Source organism: Thalassophryne amazonica, unplaced genomic scaffold, assembly GCF_902500255.1.
Source record: "Thalassophryne amazonica unplaced genomic scaffold, fThaAma1.1, whole genome shotgun sequence".
Taxonomy (NCBI): domain Eukaryota; kingdom Metazoa; phylum Chordata; class Actinopteri; order Batrachoidiformes; family Batrachoididae; genus Thalassophryne; species Thalassophryne amazonica.
Window position 1 is genome coordinate 49,994 of NW_022986358.1, and position 20,308 is coordinate 70,301.

At 42.9% G+C, this 20,308-nt stretch overlaps 1 protein-coding gene across 3 annotated transcripts; it reads right to left on the bottom strand.

The window, feature by feature from the left end:
• Positions 1 to 2,997: 2,997 nt before the first annotated feature.
• LOC117506117 lies at positions 2,998 to 6,826 on the bottom strand. 3 transcript variants are annotated; one of them, XR_004559382.1, is made up of 4 exons: positions 5,995 to 6,826; positions 5,754 to 5,849; positions 4,681 to 5,483; positions 2,998 to 4,571 (listed from the first exon to the last, which is right to left on the bottom strand). XR_004559382.1 is itself a non-coding variant. In XM_034165625.1 (3 exons), exons 1-3 carry the CDS (start codon positions 6,261 to 6,263, stop codon positions 5,090 to 5,092), a joined length of 759 nt encoding a protein of 252 aa, XP_034021516.1. In that variant the 5' UTR covers positions 6,264 to 6,826; the 3' UTR covers positions 2,998 to 5,089. The 3 variants fall into 3 exon arrangements, 1 of the variants encoding a protein (XP_034021516.1); XR_004559383.1 differs by lacking the exon at positions 5,995 to 6,826 and having other exon boundaries at positions 4,681 to 5,340; positions 5,754 to 5,966; XM_034165625.1 differs by having other exon boundaries at positions 2,998 to 5,483.
• Positions 6,827 to 20,308: the final 13,482 nt, after the last annotated feature.

Below are 20,308 nucleotides of genomic sequence, written 5' to 3' on the forward strand. Positions count from 1 at the left end.
CACTTTCTGAAAAGTAATTAAAATGTACAGTATTGCCAATGCATTTGGGTGTGTAGAAATGAATTATAAGGATTTTGAGCTTTAGTTTTTTTTTTTTTAACACAATGCTATTACTTTGAACACAACTGTACTTGATCACGGGGCTCCATTATGAGGGCCACAACAAATTTGATGTCATTTGACCAAGGGCGTAGGTTTGGTCTCAGCTTTGGTAGGGACAATACCACCCCCACCCCCCCGGCCCCCCTGCCCACCACCACCCCCTAACCCACTCATACCGTTAGACGCACAAGTACAGCATAATACATAACATATGACGACATAATGCTGAATAATTTAACACTTTATTTACAATATTAAGTGTGTAGGCAAACAAACAAATAGCTTAAATAACAAAATTGCACCCAAAATCACGAATCTATTCTATAGGCCTACACCTGAGAGAACAAGACAACAACAAAATACTTGTGGAGCTAATAAAAAAAAAAAAAGTTTTTGCAACCAAGATGTATAATCTATTCTCTTCATCAATAATGCAGTTGTAGGTATCTGGCAACCTAATTTGCCAAAAAAAAAAAAAATAGAAGATTTCCAATGATATATATGGTGTATTACGGTAAACGTAAGCCTGTGATGTCATAACGCAGAGGAAAAACACGGACGTTTCACACTAGTGCGCCGCTGAGAAAAAAACCACCGCTGATTCTCATTACCGTAAGTTCTCATATAAGCCCTCACTCTGAAAAATTTGACAGCAAGCCAAGAACCCGTTCTTTCCAACAGTGCGTTCGGTGACTTTTGAAACGAGGGAAAGTATGAAAAAGAGCGCAAAAGTGACAGAAAAGTACAGAGACAGACAGCAAACATAAATGTAGTAATTTTTGAGGAAAAGGCAGGATGTTAGTGTCATTTGTGAAGGTGTGTTTGTGTGGGTGTGCAGTTTATTGTAAGTGTGGCGCACAGCATTGTTCTCAAGCCCCGCCCTTCTTGTTTTTCTGCACTGGAGCAGTGTTGCCAGATATGAAATATGAAACTATCGTACCAAAACCTCAAAATGATCGTATTTTGGGAGAAATTATCGTACACAAACAAAACGCATACAACGTAGCTATTTTAGCGTTGTTGGTTTTTTTTTATTTACAAAGAATTTTATGTCACATTTTTAAACAGTAATTATAGTAATGGGGAAACTATGGCACAAAAAGAACGCAAGTGCACAAGCAAATGCACTACCAGACTAGAAAGATTTTTTTTTTTCTGTGAAGGGACACAAACGTGTTAATTACCAGACTAGAAAGAGTCGAATTCAACCTCGAGGTCGCTGTCGTCATCCGATGCCATGGACACTTGTGCAGATTTTGTTGAACACAGAAAAAATGTTGACACCTCCATAAGGAACTTGAACTTTTTATTTTTCTTGTATATCTCTTTGCTCTTGTGTTTTGTTCGTTTGTTATTGCATTTGTTGAAATACAGTTTTGAAAAAAAAAAAAGATGTTGTTGGTTGGGGAATCTTCCTGTCCTGTCCTGCAGAGATTGGATGGGAACTCATTCAAATGACTGTCCCAGCAGCCCAAAGCCAGCAGCAGCCCTGTGTGTGTTGTGTCTTTGATGCTGCAAACACCTGCAAAATGATTCTTGGGTGTCAGAGAGAGATGCGTGTTTGGGCAACCAACAGAAATTATCGTACATATTTGGATTTTTTCCCATTATAGATCGTACATCGTACAGAGGGCAAAACTATCGTACAAATACGATAATTATCGTACATCTGGCAACACTGCACCGGAGCCACCCATCCTCTGCGCTCCGGGACCTCCCACTTTACAAATGAAGCGCTGCCTGCCGAGATAGAAGAATGTGAGTCAGTGAAATTGCAACATGGGTAACCCTGTCACTCTGGCACGTTGAAAACACAAAACATGACGACTAAAATTATAGTATCGAGTTCGCAAAAAATAGTGAATGATTTTGTTATATTAAAAAAATGCTAAATATTGGTAGGGACTATTTTGCCATCCCAAAATACTGGTTGTGACTTGTCCCTATGGTCCATATGCAAACCTACGCCCCTGCATTTGACATTAAGGGCCTCCTGCTTGACACCCTAAATCGCTGCTTGCAGCTCTGTTTTAATGAACAGATCATACATGACAAGACTCAGAATGGTTTATTTTTACAGAACACCCCCCCCCCCCCACACACACACACACACACACACACAAAAAACAGACACCCTTATAACAGCAAAGAGAATTAATGAACAACAGTGTGGCAAGAACAGGGCACTGTTTGTCTTTAAATAACACAAAAATGTACTTATGTATTTGAAGAGTAGACTGGGAAGAACACCAACTACTACTCTGAAAAATATTTAGAGATAAAGATACTGAAGATTTGTGCAACCCATTTCCATTTTATTTTAAAATTCAGTATGGAGGTGGTAGCCACAGGTAACTTACATTCAGCATCCTGAAGATAGTCCTGCCAGAATGCAAGGGTGCGGCATTCCTGTTCAAATGCATTGCTCCACTTTTCCACATGAACAGTGTCAAACAGGTTTTCCACATCACTTGCAGTTAATGGCTTTTCAGTCTTCACATAGAGTCCTTTTAACTGTTGAGGGTATTTCTGGAGAGCATCTAAGACACCTAAGGACTTTAAGCCTTCTCTGAACCTAGAAATAGCAACAACAGCAAATACACGAGTCACATCACTGAGGAAAGCAGTAATATGGAAATTAATGAATGCCTCTTCTAAAGGGCCATCAGAACCTTAGAACCACAATGAAACAATAGGGCGGTGCAGTCTTGTTTAAACTTCTGCATGATATCGCGGGATGCACCCACTTCTGAGGACAGCCTGCCATTGTGGAACACAAACACAGCATCGCTTCACACAGAAAGATGGTGTACTGTTTTGTTTTTGGCAGCACTCACCGAAGCAGTCACAAAAAGTGCAGGTTTTTTTTTTTTTTGTTCCCAGAGGAGAAGGGAAGACTAGACAAATTGAAGAGCTTGTGTTGGTAGGTTTTAGCCTATACACCTTGACAGAGTAGCTGTCGTCTGTCACCCGAACAACCGCCTCGACATGTTTGAGCTCCGGGTCACAAACAAACCGCAACACGTCTGATTTCCACTGCATCATCATTCTTTCCATTTTCACTTTGTTTGCATGTAATGTGCCCAAAAACTCAGGAAGTGCCACGTTTCTGATGGGGACATATGAGGGCTGTCCCCAGATGTACGACTACTGTGTCATATTTTAATACTTTACCACCCGCCCTCAAATGAGACTGTACTGCCCAACTGATGCAGTGCAAGACAGAACTGTGAAATCTACCTTTAGCTCCTTGGTCACATTAGATATAAGAGCTGGAAGAAAAGCAACCAGCTATTAATCATTTTCAATCTGGGTATTTTACAGCGACAAGTGGTCACTATGCCATCTGCTAGGCAGCACCAAAATACATGTTTTATGCAAATGCTGAGTAAGGTTCCCAGAGCAGAAAATTTAGGTCTTCAAAATGACTCTATGGGTGAAGTCATGCAGAGAACTAAGGGGATGCCCCTTTTTCGCCTGGCTACAGTAGATTGATGTTATTTTAATGATATGGAGATGGACTGGTTGCCTGCCTGGGTGGTTTCCATCCAGGGAACAAGGCAGCTTGGTCATGTCGTGGCTGCAGCAACATGGAGCACTAGCGAATACTCTCATTCAGATCTTTTTGTTCTACCGCAGCTGGCGTCTATCTTAATGGGGCATTACCACCACCTTCTGCTCTGGAGTGAGACCGTACCACGTTCAGATCAGTATACAGGAATAACTTGTAACACGGGGTAATGCAGTATTTTTTTAAATATTTACTTTGAAATATGTCACAGCACCAGCAAACAAGTTTCAAAAAGCATCTGGGAAACACTGTAAATATATCATTTCTGAAAAACTAAAATGATTCACTTGGGAGCATGATCAAATCTGATAGCCACTGCTTGAAAAGGGGAAGATATGCAAGTTGTTTTCAGTTTGTTACAATGTGCATCTTCACCACTGGATGACACTAAATCCTACACACCTTTAGATTCCCCCCCACTGAAACACAATGAGGCACTGGTTCTCCAGAGTGGCACTTAAATACAGCCAAAGTTCCCCTAATAAACTCATTCTGCAAGTCATTCAGAAGATTTAACAATTCCATTATGCTGGTATACTCAGTGCTGTTTAAAGTGGCAGTCATCTCAGTTTATGTATGTAACCCACTGAAAATCTCACCAAGTGAGTTGAAACAAACATATTTGATAAAATGGAATAGTTTCAGTTTTGGGAAAACTGTAAAATTTCTCCAGCTAATGCTTATGTAAATTTCGGTCCACAAATGCATGTTTTCCATCATAGTCATACCTTTCAAAGGATGCATGGGTCCGTTGGAGGACATACCACTGAGCCAAGTCCAAGGCAGTCTCTTGTTTGTTGTCAAGTGTTATACGGACATTATGACCAGCAAGACTGATTAAACTGGCTGCCTGACACACTGCATTTTGCAACTCTGATTGTGTTTGAGCCTCTAAGATCTGTAAATATTAAAACAGGAAAGAAGATTAAAAATACAGCCTAACTACATGCAAATGACACAATCAATTACTGATTTGTGCCTCAGTGCAATCATTTAAAATTCCTTACCGACTGCACCTGGGACCTTGTTTCCACATCAGTAATACATTCAGTGGTTACAGCCACACTGTCTGGGTCTTTTTGAAGACACTCATATAAGACATCAGACAGGAAACATGGACTCTGTCCCCCATGGCCAATTGACATTGCCATGATTTGGCCAGCATGGAAGTATCTATTTTCTTTCATTGCTGTGGATTGGGGGGGTATTCACATGAAAGATTAGTCATAAAAATGTTTTGATAGGTTTCACATCCATTCCAGAATGACTATACTTTAAAAGCCCAAAATTTGTAACGTTTTACTCTTTTCACTAGAACAGTTTGCACAGGTTTAAGTAAGACGTTTAACCCAGTAGTTCCAGTTGAAAACCGATTGTATTTAAGTGCTGCATTGTGGCAATCTGAAAAATAATAGCTTACTTCAAACTGCCTAGTTGAGTAACTTTCAGTAAGAAAAAAAACATTAAAAAATGTAAATGAAAAGAAGAAGAACCACCTTTATAGTTGCATGTGAGGACTTTGGCATTGGGTGGGCCTTCAAAGATGCCAATTTTATCCTTGATTTCATATAGGCACAACCGGAAAAACTCTCGGGTGGGCCCACCATTGTCAACGGCACCCTCTGATATTCCATAATCATCTGTGAACTTGACATCCATCTTCTTTTCTGGTGAGAAATTGGACCTGCACATGGCCCTTGATGCTCCATCCCAGACATTTTTTCTTATTATATTGAAGCATACAATGTCTCCATTGTTTACTCTTGAAGCAATAGTCTCTAGTATTCCCTGTAAACTTATCCTTGTATCACTAAAAAGATACAAATACATGTATTAATGGTCATGGCAATAACTTTATGCTAGATAAGTAGCCTCATTAACACCAACTAATTTGCTGTAAAGGTTTCATTCCATAGGGATGCAACAACTCTACCATGCCACTACGCGTACAACAGAACCTGATCATGTTGTACCTACAATAACAGCTTGACACGCATGAGCCTTTTGGAAATACAGTCACTGAAATACCTGCTAGTCAACGCTGTACATGCTTCTGTAAATAATGTAGTTGCCTTCTAACCTTTCACTTGTTCCAGTATTCAGAGACCTTGAAATAGCTTCCTGCAGACCAGGACCATCAGAATCATATTCTTCTTCAAACAGGTCCAGATAGTTTCTGTAGGATAACATAATAAAACTTATGTCCACACACTGAAATATTTTTCATCGAGCTGAGGATAAGATAAACACTGTAGTAACAGTTTTGTTGCATTGAAACATGACAGCATTTAGTTAAAAAAAACAAAGAAAAGATATTTAACCTGTAGGGTGTGCTGGATGGACTGCTGACAGGTGCCTCAGAGATCAAGGACACACCACAGCCAGTTGCACCAACAATTGTATTTGTGATGGGATTGGTTTGGCCACTGTTGCCAGCTATGGAGTTTGCAGCATTACTCAAGGTGGACACAGTTACGACAACGCAATCATTTTCACTGGAAAGGTCAGCTGTGTCACTATAGAAGGCACAGTTTTCTCCAGTGGAGACGGCAGTGGATCCACTGGACAAGACTTGGATGCCAGGGGACATGGCAGGTGTAGGACAGAAGGCCTGGGTGGCACCATACCAGGTGACTTGGTCATTTTTTGGGTGTGTGGGAGTATCGCTGGAGAAGAGCTGTGTTGCTACAGTGTAGTTGGGGGGGACAGCATCGTGAAACAGGAGGTGCACTGCTTAGAGCTGCAGGAACAAGAACGAAAGTACTTTTGTTTACTTTGGGGAAACCTCAGTTTCAACTTTTTGAAAGAAGCAAGATCAATATAAAAAATTAAAGTGAAGAAAAAGTTACATTTCAGAGAAACAGTTAAGAGCTAAACATTCACAGTCTTGTTTTTGGGAGGGAGCCTAATGCAGTCTCATAAAAAAAGCCTGTAAAACTACTTAAACAGCTATTCTGATAACTGCAGCTGCTTACTGTCACTAAATAGTGGGACATTACTGTAATCTTTTAACAGTAATAAGCTGCTATATTTCACAATAGGCAAACAACCCTCACGCATTATATATATATGTATGTGTATGTATATATATACACACACATACATACACACATATATATATATACCCCCCCAAATGTTTTTAAAGGAAATATGGTAAATGGACTGCATTTATATAGCGCTTTTCCATCTGCATCAGATGCTCAAAGCACTTTACAATTATGCCTCACATTCACCCCGATGTCAGGGTGCTGCCATACAAGGCACTCACTACACACCTGGAGCAATAGGGGATTAAAGACCTTGCCCAAGGGCCCTTAGTGATTTTCCAGTCAGGTGGGGATTTGAACCCATAATCTTCTGGACTCAAGCCCAACACCTTAACCACTAGACCATCACCTCCCCCAAATATTTACCATATGAATCTGCATCTGATATTGGAGAGAGCTCACAGGTGGTGTGGTTACTGTCTCCATCTGATCCTGACTGTAAATTGCATCTGTAAAAGAGAAATGTTTATCAAAACAAAAACAAATTACAGAAATAGGAATTCAGGAGAATACTACTCATTTGTACAGCCTGGTCCATAGGTATTTGGACAGTAGCACCATTTTCATAATTGTTTCTTCTGTATGCCACTGCATACAGAAGAAACTAAACATTCATTGCTTGTGATGCATACTTTTAGCTTTAATTCAAGTGGTTAAAAAAAACAAAAACTTTCGGAATTACAGCCATTTTATGCATACCTTCTCCATTCCACAAAGTAGTAATGTATTACATTAATATGAATAATAACTTTTACAGACAGTTTTCATTATATAGGTAAGAGGATGAATACACAAATGCTTCCAAATCACTAGCTACGTCTTGGATTTCATTTACAGCAATCATGAAGAAAAAGACTATGTAACAAGCAGACTAGTGAGGGAAGCCACCAACTGTTGTGAAGGTGTCGTAGCACGGACCCACAACAGGGGGCGCAAATGAACGGACAATGACTAAACCAAAAGGTAACAATTTAATGTTGTGACGCTACACAACGAAAAGACACAGAAAATATGCACAGTCAATCAGCACCAGGTGACGTGTGGCAGGCTCGAAGATAGGAGACCCCCCCGACGAGAGAGAAGCCGTACTCCACACGGCTTCCACCACCAACGGTCTGAAGAACACCGGAGCCGCCAAGTCCGGAGTCCCCAGGTGGCCTCTGTTCCCGGCTGTCGACCCTGGTACTGCTGGCAGAAAGCAAAAACAGGATGTGTGAGTGTGAGTCCGCACACTCAGTAATACACAGTCCAACACTGATGGGAGGGAGCACCTCCACCTCCAATCATACACTCAAGCAGCTCCTGTCAGTCACTTATCTGGAGGGAGTGGGAGGCGAAGACGTCGCGGTTCCCACAACACGCCACTCCAACAAAACTGTCCCACAGGAATAAACGGCTGCAAACAGAGATCAAAACGTGGATTAATCCAAATACTGCAGAGACGGATTACCTCAGGAATGGTAGTCGATTTCTCGGCGAGGAGGTGGAGTTGCAGTCCGGCTTTTATGGTGGTGATGATGATGAACGAGTGACAGCTGGGGCAGGGGATGAATGACAGCTGTCACTTCTAGGTCTGGCGCCCTCTCGTGCTTGGAGCCCGCACTCCAAGCAGGGTGCCCTCTGGTGGTGGTGGGCCAGCAGTACCTCCTCTTCAGCGGCCCACACAACAGGACCCCCCCCTCAACGGGCGCCTCCTGGCGTCCGACCAGGCTTGTCCGGATGTCTTGCGTAGAAATCGGCCAGGAGGGCCGGGTCCAGGATGAAGCTCCTTTTCACCCAGGAGCGTTCCTCAGGTCCATACCCCTCCCAGTCCACCAGATATTGGAAACCCCGGCCCTTACGACGGACGTCCAGGCGCCTGTGAACTGTCCAAGCAGGCTCCCCGTCGATGAGCCGGGCAGGAGGCGGCGGTGGTCCCGGAGTACAGAGGGGCAAGGTGTGGTGTGGCTTGAGACGGGAAACATGAAAGACGGGGTGAATCCGCAGTGAAGCCGGGAGTCGAAGCTTCACTGCGGCCGAGTTGATGATCTTGAGGATCTTAAATGGTCCGATGAATCTGTCTTTCAATTTAGGGGAGGCGACAGACAGAGGGATGTCCTTGGTCGAAAGCCACACCTCCTGCCCAGGCTGGTATGTGGGGGCCGGGGAATGCCGGCGGTCCGCATGGGCCTTAGCCCTTGTCCGGGCCTTTACCAATGCAGAGCGGGCGGCCCGCCACACCTGGCGGCACCTCCTGAGGTGGGCCTGGACCGAGGGCACACCGACCTCTCCCTCCACCAATGGGAACAACGGGGGCTGGTACCCCAAACATGCCTCAAAAGGGGAGAGGCCGGTAGCAGACGAAACTTGGCTGTTGTGGGCATACTCGATCCAGGCCAGATGGTGACTCCAGGCCGCCGGATGCGCGGAGGTGACACATCGGAGGGCTTGCTCTAACTCCTGATTAGCCCGCTCTGCCTGGCCGTTGGTCTGGGGGTGGTACCCGGACGAGAGACTTACGGTGGCCCCCAGCTCCTTACAGAAACTCTTCCACACCTGTGAAGAGAACTGGGGGCCTCGATCCGAGACGACGTCCGACGGTATCCCATGCAGCCGCATGACGTGGTGGACCAGGAGGTCTGCTGTCTCCTGGGCCGTCGGGAGCCTCGGGAGGGCCACGAAGTGGGCCGCCTTGGAGAACCGGTCCACTATCGTGAGAATCACGGTGTTGCCCTGGGACGGCGGGAGGCCCGTGACGAAGTCCAGGCCGATGTGAGACCAGGGGCGATGAGGCACTGGCAGGGGATGGAGGAGTCCCGTCGTCCTCCGGTGGTCCGCCTTACCCCTGGCGCAGATGGTACAGGCCTGGACGTAGTCCCGGACGTCGGTTTCCAGGGACACCCACCAGAAGCGCTGCTGGACTACTGCCATGGTCCTGCTTACTCCGGGATGACAGGACAGCTTGGACCCGTGACAGAAGTCCAAGACGGCAGCTCTTGCCTCTGGTGGGACGTATAGTCTGTTCTTGGGGCCGGTCCCCGGGTCCGGGCTTCTTGTCAGGGCCTCCCGGACGGTCTTCTCCACGTCCCAGGTGAGGGTGGCCACGACAGTGGACTCGGGGATGATGGTCTCGGTGGGGTTCGACAACTCCGCTTTGGCTTCTTCTTCATGCACCCGGGACAATGCATCTGGTTTTTGGTTCTTGGTCCTGGGGCGGTACGTGATCTGGAAGTCAAAGCGTCCGAAGAACAGAGACCAGCAGGCTTGCCTGGGGTTCAGCCGCTTGGCGGTCCGGATGTACTCCAGGTTCCGATGGTCCGTGAAAACCGTGAAGGGCAACGACGCCCCCTCCAGCAGGTGTCTCCACTCTTCAAGAGCCTCCTTCACCGCGAGGAGTTCCCGATTGCCGACGTCATAGTTCCGCTCAGCTGGGGTCAACCTGCGGGAATAAAAGGCACAAGGATGGAGAACCTTATCAGCCTCCACGCTCTGGGACAGCACGGCTCCTATCCCTGAGTCAGAGGCGTCCACTTCAACTACGTACTGGCGATCAGGATCAGGCTGCACCAGAACTGGTGCAGTCGAGAACCGGCGTTTCAACTCCTGGAACGCGGCTTCGCACCGATCCGACCAGGTGAAGGGGACTTTGGTGGAGGTCAGGGCAGTCAGGGGGCTAACTACCTGACTGTAACCTTTGATGAACCTCCTATAGAAATTTGCAAAGCCGAGGAACTGCTGTAGTTTCCTACGGCTTATCGGTTGGGGCCAATCTCTCACCGCCGCAACCTTGGCCGGATCAGGGGCGACGGAGTTGGAGGAGATTATGAACCCCAAGAAGGGCAAAGAAGTGCGGTGGAACTCGCACTTCTCGCCCTTCACAAACAGCCGATTCTCCAACAACCGCTGTAGGACCTGACGTACATGCTGGACATGGGTCTCAGGGTCCGGGGAGAAGATGAGTATATTGTCCAGATATACGAAGACGAACCGATGCAGGAAGTCCCGCAAGACGTTGTTTACCAAAGCTTGGAATGTCGCGGGGGCGTTGGTGAGGCCGAACGGCATGACCAGGTACTCAAAGTGACCTAACGGGGTGTTAAACGCCGTCTTCCATTCGTCTCCCTCCCGGATCCGAACCAGGTGGTACGCGTTTCTAAGATCCAATTTAGTGAAAATTTGGGCTCCATGCAGGGGCGTAAACACAGAATCCAACAGGGGCAACGGGTATCGGTTGCGAACCGTGATCTCGTTCAGCCCTCTGTAATCAATGCATGGACGGAGTCCGCCGTCTTTCTTGCCCACAAAAAAGAAACCAGCACCCATCGGGGAGGTGGAGTTTCAGATCAGCCCGGCAGCTAAGGAGTCCCGGATGTAGGTCTCCATTGATTCGCGTTTCGGACGTGAGAGGTTGTACAGCCTGCTGGACGGGTACTCAGCGCCCGGGACCAAATCGATGGCACAATCATACGGTCGGTGCGGGGGAAGAGTGAGCGCCAGATCTTTGCTGAAAACGTCAGCAAGATCATGGTACTCCTTTGGCACCGCCGATAGATTGGGGGGGACTTTGACCTCCTCATTAGCCGTAGTGCCGGGAGGAACCGAGGATCCTAGGCACTCCCGGTGGCAGGTTTCGCTCCACTGCGTCACAACCCCAGACGGCCAATCAATCCGGGGATTGTGCTTCACCATCCATGGAAAGCCCAAAATCACTCGGGAAGTAGATGGTGTGACGTGGAACACTATCTCCTCCCTGTGATTCCCAGACACAACCAGTCATTGGTTGAGTCTGATGTGTGATTAATGGAAGCAGGGTGCCGTCTAGTGCTCGCACCTGCAATGGTGCCGGCAGAGCCACCAGGGGGAGTCCTACTTCCTTTGCCCATCTGCTGTCCAGCAGATTCCCTTCCGACCCTGTGTCTAATAGTGCTGGGGCATGAAGGGTTAAATCCCCACTCAGGATTGTTACTGGGATTCATGCAGATTTGCGGGGTTTTCCCACGTGCGTATTATGGCCCACCCTTAGCCCAGTTTCTAAGGACGGGCGTTGTAGTTTGACCGTTTGGGGGCAGTCCCTCTGCATGTGCTCACATGAGCCGCAGATAAAACACTCCCCGCGGGCCAGTCTCCTTTGTCTGATGTTTGTTTTTACTTTGGCCCTGCTCGTCTCCATAGCCTCCTCAGCAGGGGGAGCTGTAGCCACACGGAGCTCTCTGGCAGTGAAGCGTGGGGACGACGTCACTTTGTCGGAACCGGAAGGAGGAGGGACGGCTCGTGCCCGGTCACGCCCCCCGGCCTGCTCCCGACGATGCTCGTTTAAGCGGTTGTCTAAGCGTATAACTAAATCAATAAGCCCGTCAAAATCCCGCGGTTCCTCCTTAGCCAGTAGGTGCTCCTTAAGGACCGGTGACAGTCCATTTACAAAGGCGGCACGGAGCGCAACGTTATTCCAGCCGGACCTCGCTGCCGCGATGCGGAAGTCGACTGCATACTCGGCTGCGCTACGGCGCCCCTGTCTCATCGACAGCAGCACGTTCGAAGTGGTCTCGCCTCTGTTGGGATGATCAAACACTTGTTTGAACTCCCGTACAAACCCAGTATAAGACGTTAGGAGCCATGAATTCTGCTCCCAAAGCGCCGTAGCCCATGCGCGTGCCTCTCCTCGAAGCAAATTGATCACATAAGCCACCCGGCTAGCGTCTGATGCGTACATGACAGGGCGCTGTGAAAAGACGAGCGAACACTGCATGAGGAAGTCCGCGCACGTCTCGACACAGCCCCCGTACGGTTCCGGAGGGCTTATGTATGCTTCAGGGGACGGTGGGGGGGTTCGTTGAACGACCAGTGGACCGTCTGATACAGGCCCAGGACCAGCCAGAGGAGCGGCTGCAGCAGCGCCCTGCTTGTGCGCTTCCACCCTGGCGGTGAGAGCCTCCACCCTCCGATTAAGGAGGACATTCTGCTCGGTCACTAAGTCTAACCGAGCCGTGAAGGCGGTTAAGATCTGCTGCAGCTCACTCAACACGCCTCCTGCTGATGCCTGCGCTCCTGGTTCTTCCATTGGCCGTTCAAGCTCGGGTTGATGCCCCTCGGGATCCATGACGATGGCCGAGAAATCCTGTTGTGAAGGTGTCGTAGCACGGACCCACAACAGGGGGCGCAAATGAACGGACAATGACTAAACCAAAAGGTAACAATTTAATGTTGTGACGCTACACAATGAAAAGACACAGAAAATATGCACAGTCAATCAGCACCAGGTGACGTGTGGCAGGCTCGAAGATAGGAGACCCCCCCGACGAGAGAGAAGCCGTACTCCACACGGCTTCCACCACCAACGGTCTGAAGAACACCGGAGCCGCCAAGTCCGGAGTCCCCAGGTGGCCTCTGTTCCCGGCTGTCGACCCTGGTACTGCTGGCAGAAAGCAAAAACAGGATGTGTGAGTGTGAGTCCGCACACTCAGTAATACACAGTCCAACACTGATGGGAGGGAGCACCTCCACCTCCAATCATACACTCAAGCAGCTCCTGTCAGTCACTTATCTGGAGGGAGTGGGAGGCGAAGACGTCGCGGTTCCCACAACACGCCACTCCAACAAAACTGTCCCACAGGAATAAACGGCTGCAAACAGAGATCAAAACGTGGATTAATCCAAATACTGCAGAGACGGATTACCTCAGGAATGGTAGTCGATTTCTCGGCGAGGAGGTGGAGTTGCAGTCCGGCTTTTATGGTGGTGATGATGATGAACGAGTGACAGCTGGGGCAGGGGATGAATGACAGCTGTCACTTCTTCTAGGTCTGGCGCCCTCTCGTGCTTGGAGCCCGCACTCCAAGCAGGGCGCCCTCTGGTGGTGGTGGGCCAGCAGTACCTCCTCTTCAGCGGCCCACACAACACCAACTTTTGTTTGTTGCATTACCAGTTATACAGCTTTGTAATTGGGTGGAAGAAAGATGGGTTTTCTGAAAAAGATGCAAAATTTCATCTGTGGTTTACCAAAAGGCACATGGTAGACTTCAGTCAAGATCTGATCCCTTTTCTTGTCTAAAGGTTCTTCTCTGTTCCCCCCCCCCCAGCTGCGGAACTTGTGATGCAACAGACAAAAGTTAGTGTCCACATTTTCTACAACTGCAGAAACAAAAGCCTTCAGAGTTCTCATGGTTGTCATGGTGGCTTCCCTCTTTTTTCATTTTCACTCTGCTTACTCCAGGCAGATTTAAGCTACAGTATCACAGTGTTTGTATTTCTTAATGATTGATGGGAATAAAGTGCAAGACCTATTCAGGATTTAGAAAAGCTATGCATTAATTCTCTGACACGCCTAAAGGCCGCTTCACACACAGTGCAAAGTTTGGACAACGTTTGGAGAAATACGGTTAAACCGCAGCAAACACTTTGAATATGCACACCATGAAAAGCCGTGCCAACGTCGTGCACGCCTGCCCATCAGCTCAATGTTTCGTGCACGTAACAGTGTCTGTTGAGCAGGAAACAGTGTGGGCTGCTGCAGTTATGCACTGTGTTCCATGGGACGAGCTGCACCCCATCGCGCTGCTGATGTGGAGGAAAATGAACTAAAAACAAGCTGTAATTAATGAATAATATCACTGCGTTGATATAAATACATAACAGGGGACGCAATACAGAACCCTGTGGTTAAACAACCCTCGTAAAAAAAACAAAAAACACTCACAGGACTTGAACACACACACAACCGGATTAAAAAACAGGAACTCTACTACTACACCACAATCCCAATCTTGTAACAGGAGTGCGAAATGGTTAAAATCAACAAGCAGACAAACGTGTTTTCTAAAAAAAAAAAAAAAGTGCTATGATAACTGACCAAATAGTGGCTGCTACAGTGCATTTCTGCTGATATGTGACTGATAGTGGCGTATTTGTCATACTATTGGTTTGTCATATGGTCCTGCGGCGCGCCGCTCACTGTCCTGTCAGACAGACGTGACGTTCAGATCACCCGCTGCCATGTCCATATAAACTGACGGTCCGGTCCAGCTGGAGCTGTCAGTGTGCGCGCTCTCCAGCCCATCGCAAGCAATATATATCTTATGTTTTTCGATGTGAGTACAGCAAGCACACACGCGCATGTCTGTCAAAACATGGTGCTTGCTCTGCAGCTCTGATGTCCAGGACCAGAGATATCAACAGCTGCCACGCCCTGTCCATTCAGCGCATAGACCAAGGTGTCACTCTGATCAGATTGAGAGGTGCCTCACCTGCGTGCACGGGGAGGGGGGGCAAACCACATGCATGCACGTGTTGGGGAGAGCGGGGGGAGCACGCGACACATGTTGTGGGGGGGAGCCGACGGCACACTACATCTCATCAACTCCACAGTCGTGTGGAACTTAGACAAATTTCACAGCAGCATGACAATGGTCATCTGCAGTCTGCTGTTGTGCCAAGAGTGAGAATGGCCACACATTTTCTAAGTGCCATGTGAGCGGTGTTAGATATTTGTGCGTGTCAGTTGGAATGTGGCTGACACCTGCCACGAGAGGATGCGATGTGTTCGGACAGCGCACACTGTCAGTCAGCCGCTGGTGTGCGCAAATAGTTGTAGCAACAGGTGTACAAGGCATTAGAGTCAGGGACGATTTCACATGGTTTGCACACGATTCCTGCATCATGCGCACTAAATGTGAAGGGGCCCTAAAGAAAGCTGGCTGTAAAATTGGTGATTCATATGAACAGTAGCCATTATATTCAGTACATCAAAACTTATGACCCCTAAAATGTGCGTGATTGTGCATAAAAATAGCTGCAATTCCTTAACGGTCAATTTGACATTTTGTTAAATCTCATTACTTTAAAAATGAATGTTGATACTTTAGTCACATCTTCATTGTTTTATTTCAATTCTGGCGAGTTACTGTCCAGCCTTGACTTGATAAATGTTCAACAGGAATATGTTTGTCTGTTCTTTACTTACTGCTTCTCTGTCTGACTATAAAAGTTGCTTGTCAGGTCTAACATAAATGGACTTTTGATGAAACAACTTTTTCACAAGTCTTCCACTCAGGGTCTGTTTAGAGTTGAGTTGGTTCAACTAATTTGTTGTGGCATGGCAACAGAATTTGTAACCTGTAGGATGAAGCACATCTACATATTTTAGAAACCTGATGATAAAATAAGTGTATTTTTAGTGTAACTTCAAATGCTTACCTGCACCCTTCCACAATAGGTAAGAAGGCCTCAGTAACCGCCTGCATTACTTTTGTGGAGTCCCACTCGCAACTAAATTCCACAGCAGACTTCACATGTCCATTTTCAAACAGCCAAACTTTCATGTCACGCCTTGGAACCTCAGTTGATGTATGTTCTGGTAGAAGGACTACCTCTTTTGTAAATGATTGTGACACAGAATGGTAACTGTTTGAAACTCCCTGAAACCTTTGAAGAGAAGAAATAAAATAAAAATGAAAAAAAAAAATCCAGGTTTGTAAATTGATTGTGACACAGAATGGTAACTGTTTGAAACTCCCTGAAACCTTTGAAGAGAAGAAATAAAACAAAAAAGGAAAAAAAAAATTAAAAAAAAAATCCAGTTTTGTAAACTGATTGTGACACAGAATGGTAACTGTTTGAAACTCCCTGAAACCTTTGAAGAGAAGAAATAAAACAAAAAAGAAAAAAAAAATTAAAAAAAAAAAAATCCAGTTTTGTAAACTGATTGTGACACAGAATGGTAACTGTTTGAAACTCCCTGAAACCTTTGAAGAAAAAAATAAAACAAAAATGAAAAAAAATTTTTTTTTAAAAAAAATCCAGTTTTGTAAATTGAATGTGACACAGAATGGTAACTGTTTGAAACTCCCTGAAACCTTTGAAGAAAAAAATAAAACAAAAATGAAAAAAAAAAATCCAGTTTTGTAAATTGATTGTGACACAGAATGGTAACTGTTTGAAACTCCCTGAAATCTTTGAAGAGAAGAAATAAAACAAAAATGAAAAAAAAAAAAATCCAGTTTTGTAAATTGATTGTGACACAGAATGGTAACTGATTGAAACTCCCCGAAACCTTTGAAGAGAAGAAATAAAACAAAAATGAAAAAAAAAAAATAAAAAATCCAGTTTTGTAAATTGATTGTGACACAGAATGGTAACTGTTTGAAACTCCCTGAAACCTTTGAAGAGAAGAAATAAAATAAAAATGAAAAAAAAAAATCCAGGTTTGTAAATTGATTGTGACACAGAATGGTAACTGTTTGAAACTCCCTGAAACCTTTGAAGAGAAGAAATAAAACAAAAAAGGAAAAAAAAAAAATAAAAAAAAAAATCCAGTTTTGTAAACTGATTGTGACACAGAATGGTAACTGTTTGAAACTACCTGAAAACTTTGAAGAGAAGAAATAAAACAAAAAAGAAAAAAAATTTTTTTTTTTTTTAAATCCAGTTTTGTAAATTGATTGTGACACAGAATGGTAACTGTTTGAAACTCCCTGAATCCTTTGAAGAGAAGAAATAAAAAAAATAAAAAAAAAATCCAGTTTTGTAAATTGATTGTGACACAGAATGGTAACTGTTTGAAACTCCCTGAAACCTTTGAAGAGAAGAAATAAAACAAAAAAGGAAAAAAAATAAATCCAGTTTTGTAAACTGATTGTGACACAGAATGGTAACTGTTTGAAACTCCCCGAAACCTTTGAAGAGAAGAATAAAAAAAAAAAAAAAAAAAAATCCAGTTTTGTAAATTGATTGTGACACAGAATGGTAACTGTTTGAAACTCCCTGAAAACTTTGAAGAGAAGAAATAAAACAAAAAAGAAAAAAAAAAAAAAAATCCAGTTTTGTAAATTGATTGTGACACAGAATGGTAACTGTTTGAAACTCCCTGAAACCTTTGAAGAGAAGAAATAAAACAAAAAAGAAAAAAAAAAAAATCCAGTTTTGTAAATTGATTGTGACACAGAATGGTAACTGTTTGAACTCCCTGAAACCTTTGAAGAGAAGAAATAAAACAAAAAAGAAAAAAAAAGAAGAAAAAAAAATCCAGTTTTGTAAATTGATTGTGACACAGAATGGTAACTGTTTGAAACTCCCTGAAACCTTTGAAGAGTAAGAAATAAAACAAAAAGAAAAAAAAGAAGAAAAAAAATCCAGTTTTGTAAATTGATTGTGACACAGAATGGTAACTGTTTGAAACTCCCTGAAACCTTTGAAGAGAAGAAATAAAACAAAAAAGAAAAAAAAAGAAGAAAAAAAATCCAGTTTTGTAAATTGATTGTGACACAGAATGGTAACTGTTTGAACTCCCTGAAACCTTTGAACAGAAGAAATAAAACAAAAATGAAAAAAAAATCCAGTTTTGTAAAATTGATTGTGACACAGAATGGTAACTGTTTGAAACTCCCTGAAACCTTTGAAGAGAAGAAATAAAACAAAAAAGAAAAAAAAAAAAGAAAAAAAAATCCAGTTTTGTAAATTGATTGTGACACAGAATGGTAACTGTTTGAAACTCCCTGAAACCTTTGAAGAGAAGAAATAAAACAAAAATGAAAAAAAAAATAAAAAAAAAATCCAGTTTTGTAAATTGATTGTGACACAGAATGGTAACTGTTTGAAACTCCCTGAAACCTTTGAAGAGAAGAAATAAAACAAAAATGAAAAAAAAAAAAAATCCAGTTTTGTAAATTGATTGTGACACAGAATGGTAACTGTTTGAAACTCCCTGAAACCTTTGAAGAGAAGAAATAAAACAAAAATGAAAAAAAAAAAAATAAAATCCAGTTTTGTAAATTGATTGTGACACAGAATGGTAACTGTTTGAAACTCCCTGAAACCTTTGAAGAGAAGAAATAAAACAAAAATGAAAAAAAAAAATAAAAAATCCAGTTTTGTAAATTGATTGTGACACAGAATGGTAACTGTTTGAAACTCCCTGAAACCTTTGAAGAGAAGAAATAAAACAAAAATGAAAAAAAAAAAATCCAGTTTTGTAAATTGATTGTGACACAGAATGGTAACTGTTTGAAACTCCCTGAAACCTTTGAAGAGAAGAAATAAAACAAAAATGAAAAAAAAAAAAATCCAGTTTTGTAAATTGATTGTGACACAGAATGGTAACTGTTTGAAACTCCCTGAAACCTTTGAAGAGAAGAAATAAAACAAAAATGAAAAAAAAAAAGAAAAAAAAAATCCAGTTTTGTAAATTGATTGTGACACAGAATGGTAACTGTTTGAAACTCCCTGAAACCTTTGAAGAGAAGAAATAAAACAAAAATGAAAAAAAAAAAATCCAGTTTTGTAAATTGATTGTGACACAGAATGGTAACTGTTTGAAACTCCCTGAAACCTTTGAAGAGAAGAAATAAAACAAAAATGAAAAAAAAAGAAATAAAAAATCCAGTTTTGTAAATTGATTGTGACACAGAATGGTAACTGTTTGAAACTCCCTGAAACCTTTGAAGAGAAGAAATAAAATAAAAATGAAAAAAAAAAAAAGAAAAAAAAATCCAGTTTTGTAAATTGATTGTGACACAGAATGGTAACTGTTTGAAACTACCTGAAAACTTTGAAGAGAAGAAATAAAACAAAAAAGAAAAAAAAAAATCCAGTTTTGTAAATTGATTGTGACACAGAATGGTAACTGTTTGAAACTCCCTGAAACCTTTGAAGACAAGAAATAAAACAAAAATGAAAAAAAAATAAAAAAAAATACAGTTTTGTAAATTGATTGTGACACAGAATGGTAACTGTTTGAAACTCCCTGAAACCTTTGAAGAGAAGAAATAAAACAAAAATGAAAAAAAAAAAAATCCAGTTTTGTAAATTGATTGTGACACAGAATGGTAACTGTTTGAAACTCCCTGAAACCTTTGAAGAGAAGAAATAAAACAAAAATGAAAAAAAAAATCCAGTTTTGTAAATTGATTGTGACACAGAATGGTAACTGTTTGAAACTCCCTGAAACCTTTGAAGAGAAGAAATAAAACAAAAATGAAAAAAAAAAAAATCCAGTTTTGTAAATTGATTGTGACACAGAATGGTAACTGTTTGAAACTCCCTGAAACCTTTGAAGAGGAGAAATAAAACAAAAATGAAAAAAAAAATCCAGTTTTGTAAATTGATTGTGACACAGAATGGTAACTGTTTGAAACTCCCTGAAACCTTTGAAGAGAAGAAATAAAATAAAAATGAAAAAAAAAAATGAAAAAAAAAATCCAGTTTTGTAAATTGATTGTGACACAGAATGGTAACTGTTTGAAACTACCTGAAAACTTTGAAGAGAAGAAATAAAATAAAAATGAAAAAAAAAAATGAAAAAAAAAAAATCCAGTTTTGTAAATTGATTGTGACACAGAATGGTAACTGTTTGAAACTCCCTGAAACCTTTGAAGAGAAGAAATAAAACAAAAATGAAAAAAAAAATCCAGTTTTGTAAATTGATTGTGACACAGAATGGTAACTGTTTGAAACTCCCTGAAACCTTTGAAGAGAAGAAATAAAACAAAAATGAAAAAAAAAAATCCAGTTTTGTAAATTGATTGTGACACAGAATGGTAACTGTTTGAAACTCCCCGAAACCTTTGAAGAGAAGAAATAAAACAAAAATGAAAAAAAAAAGAAAAAAAATTTAAAAAAA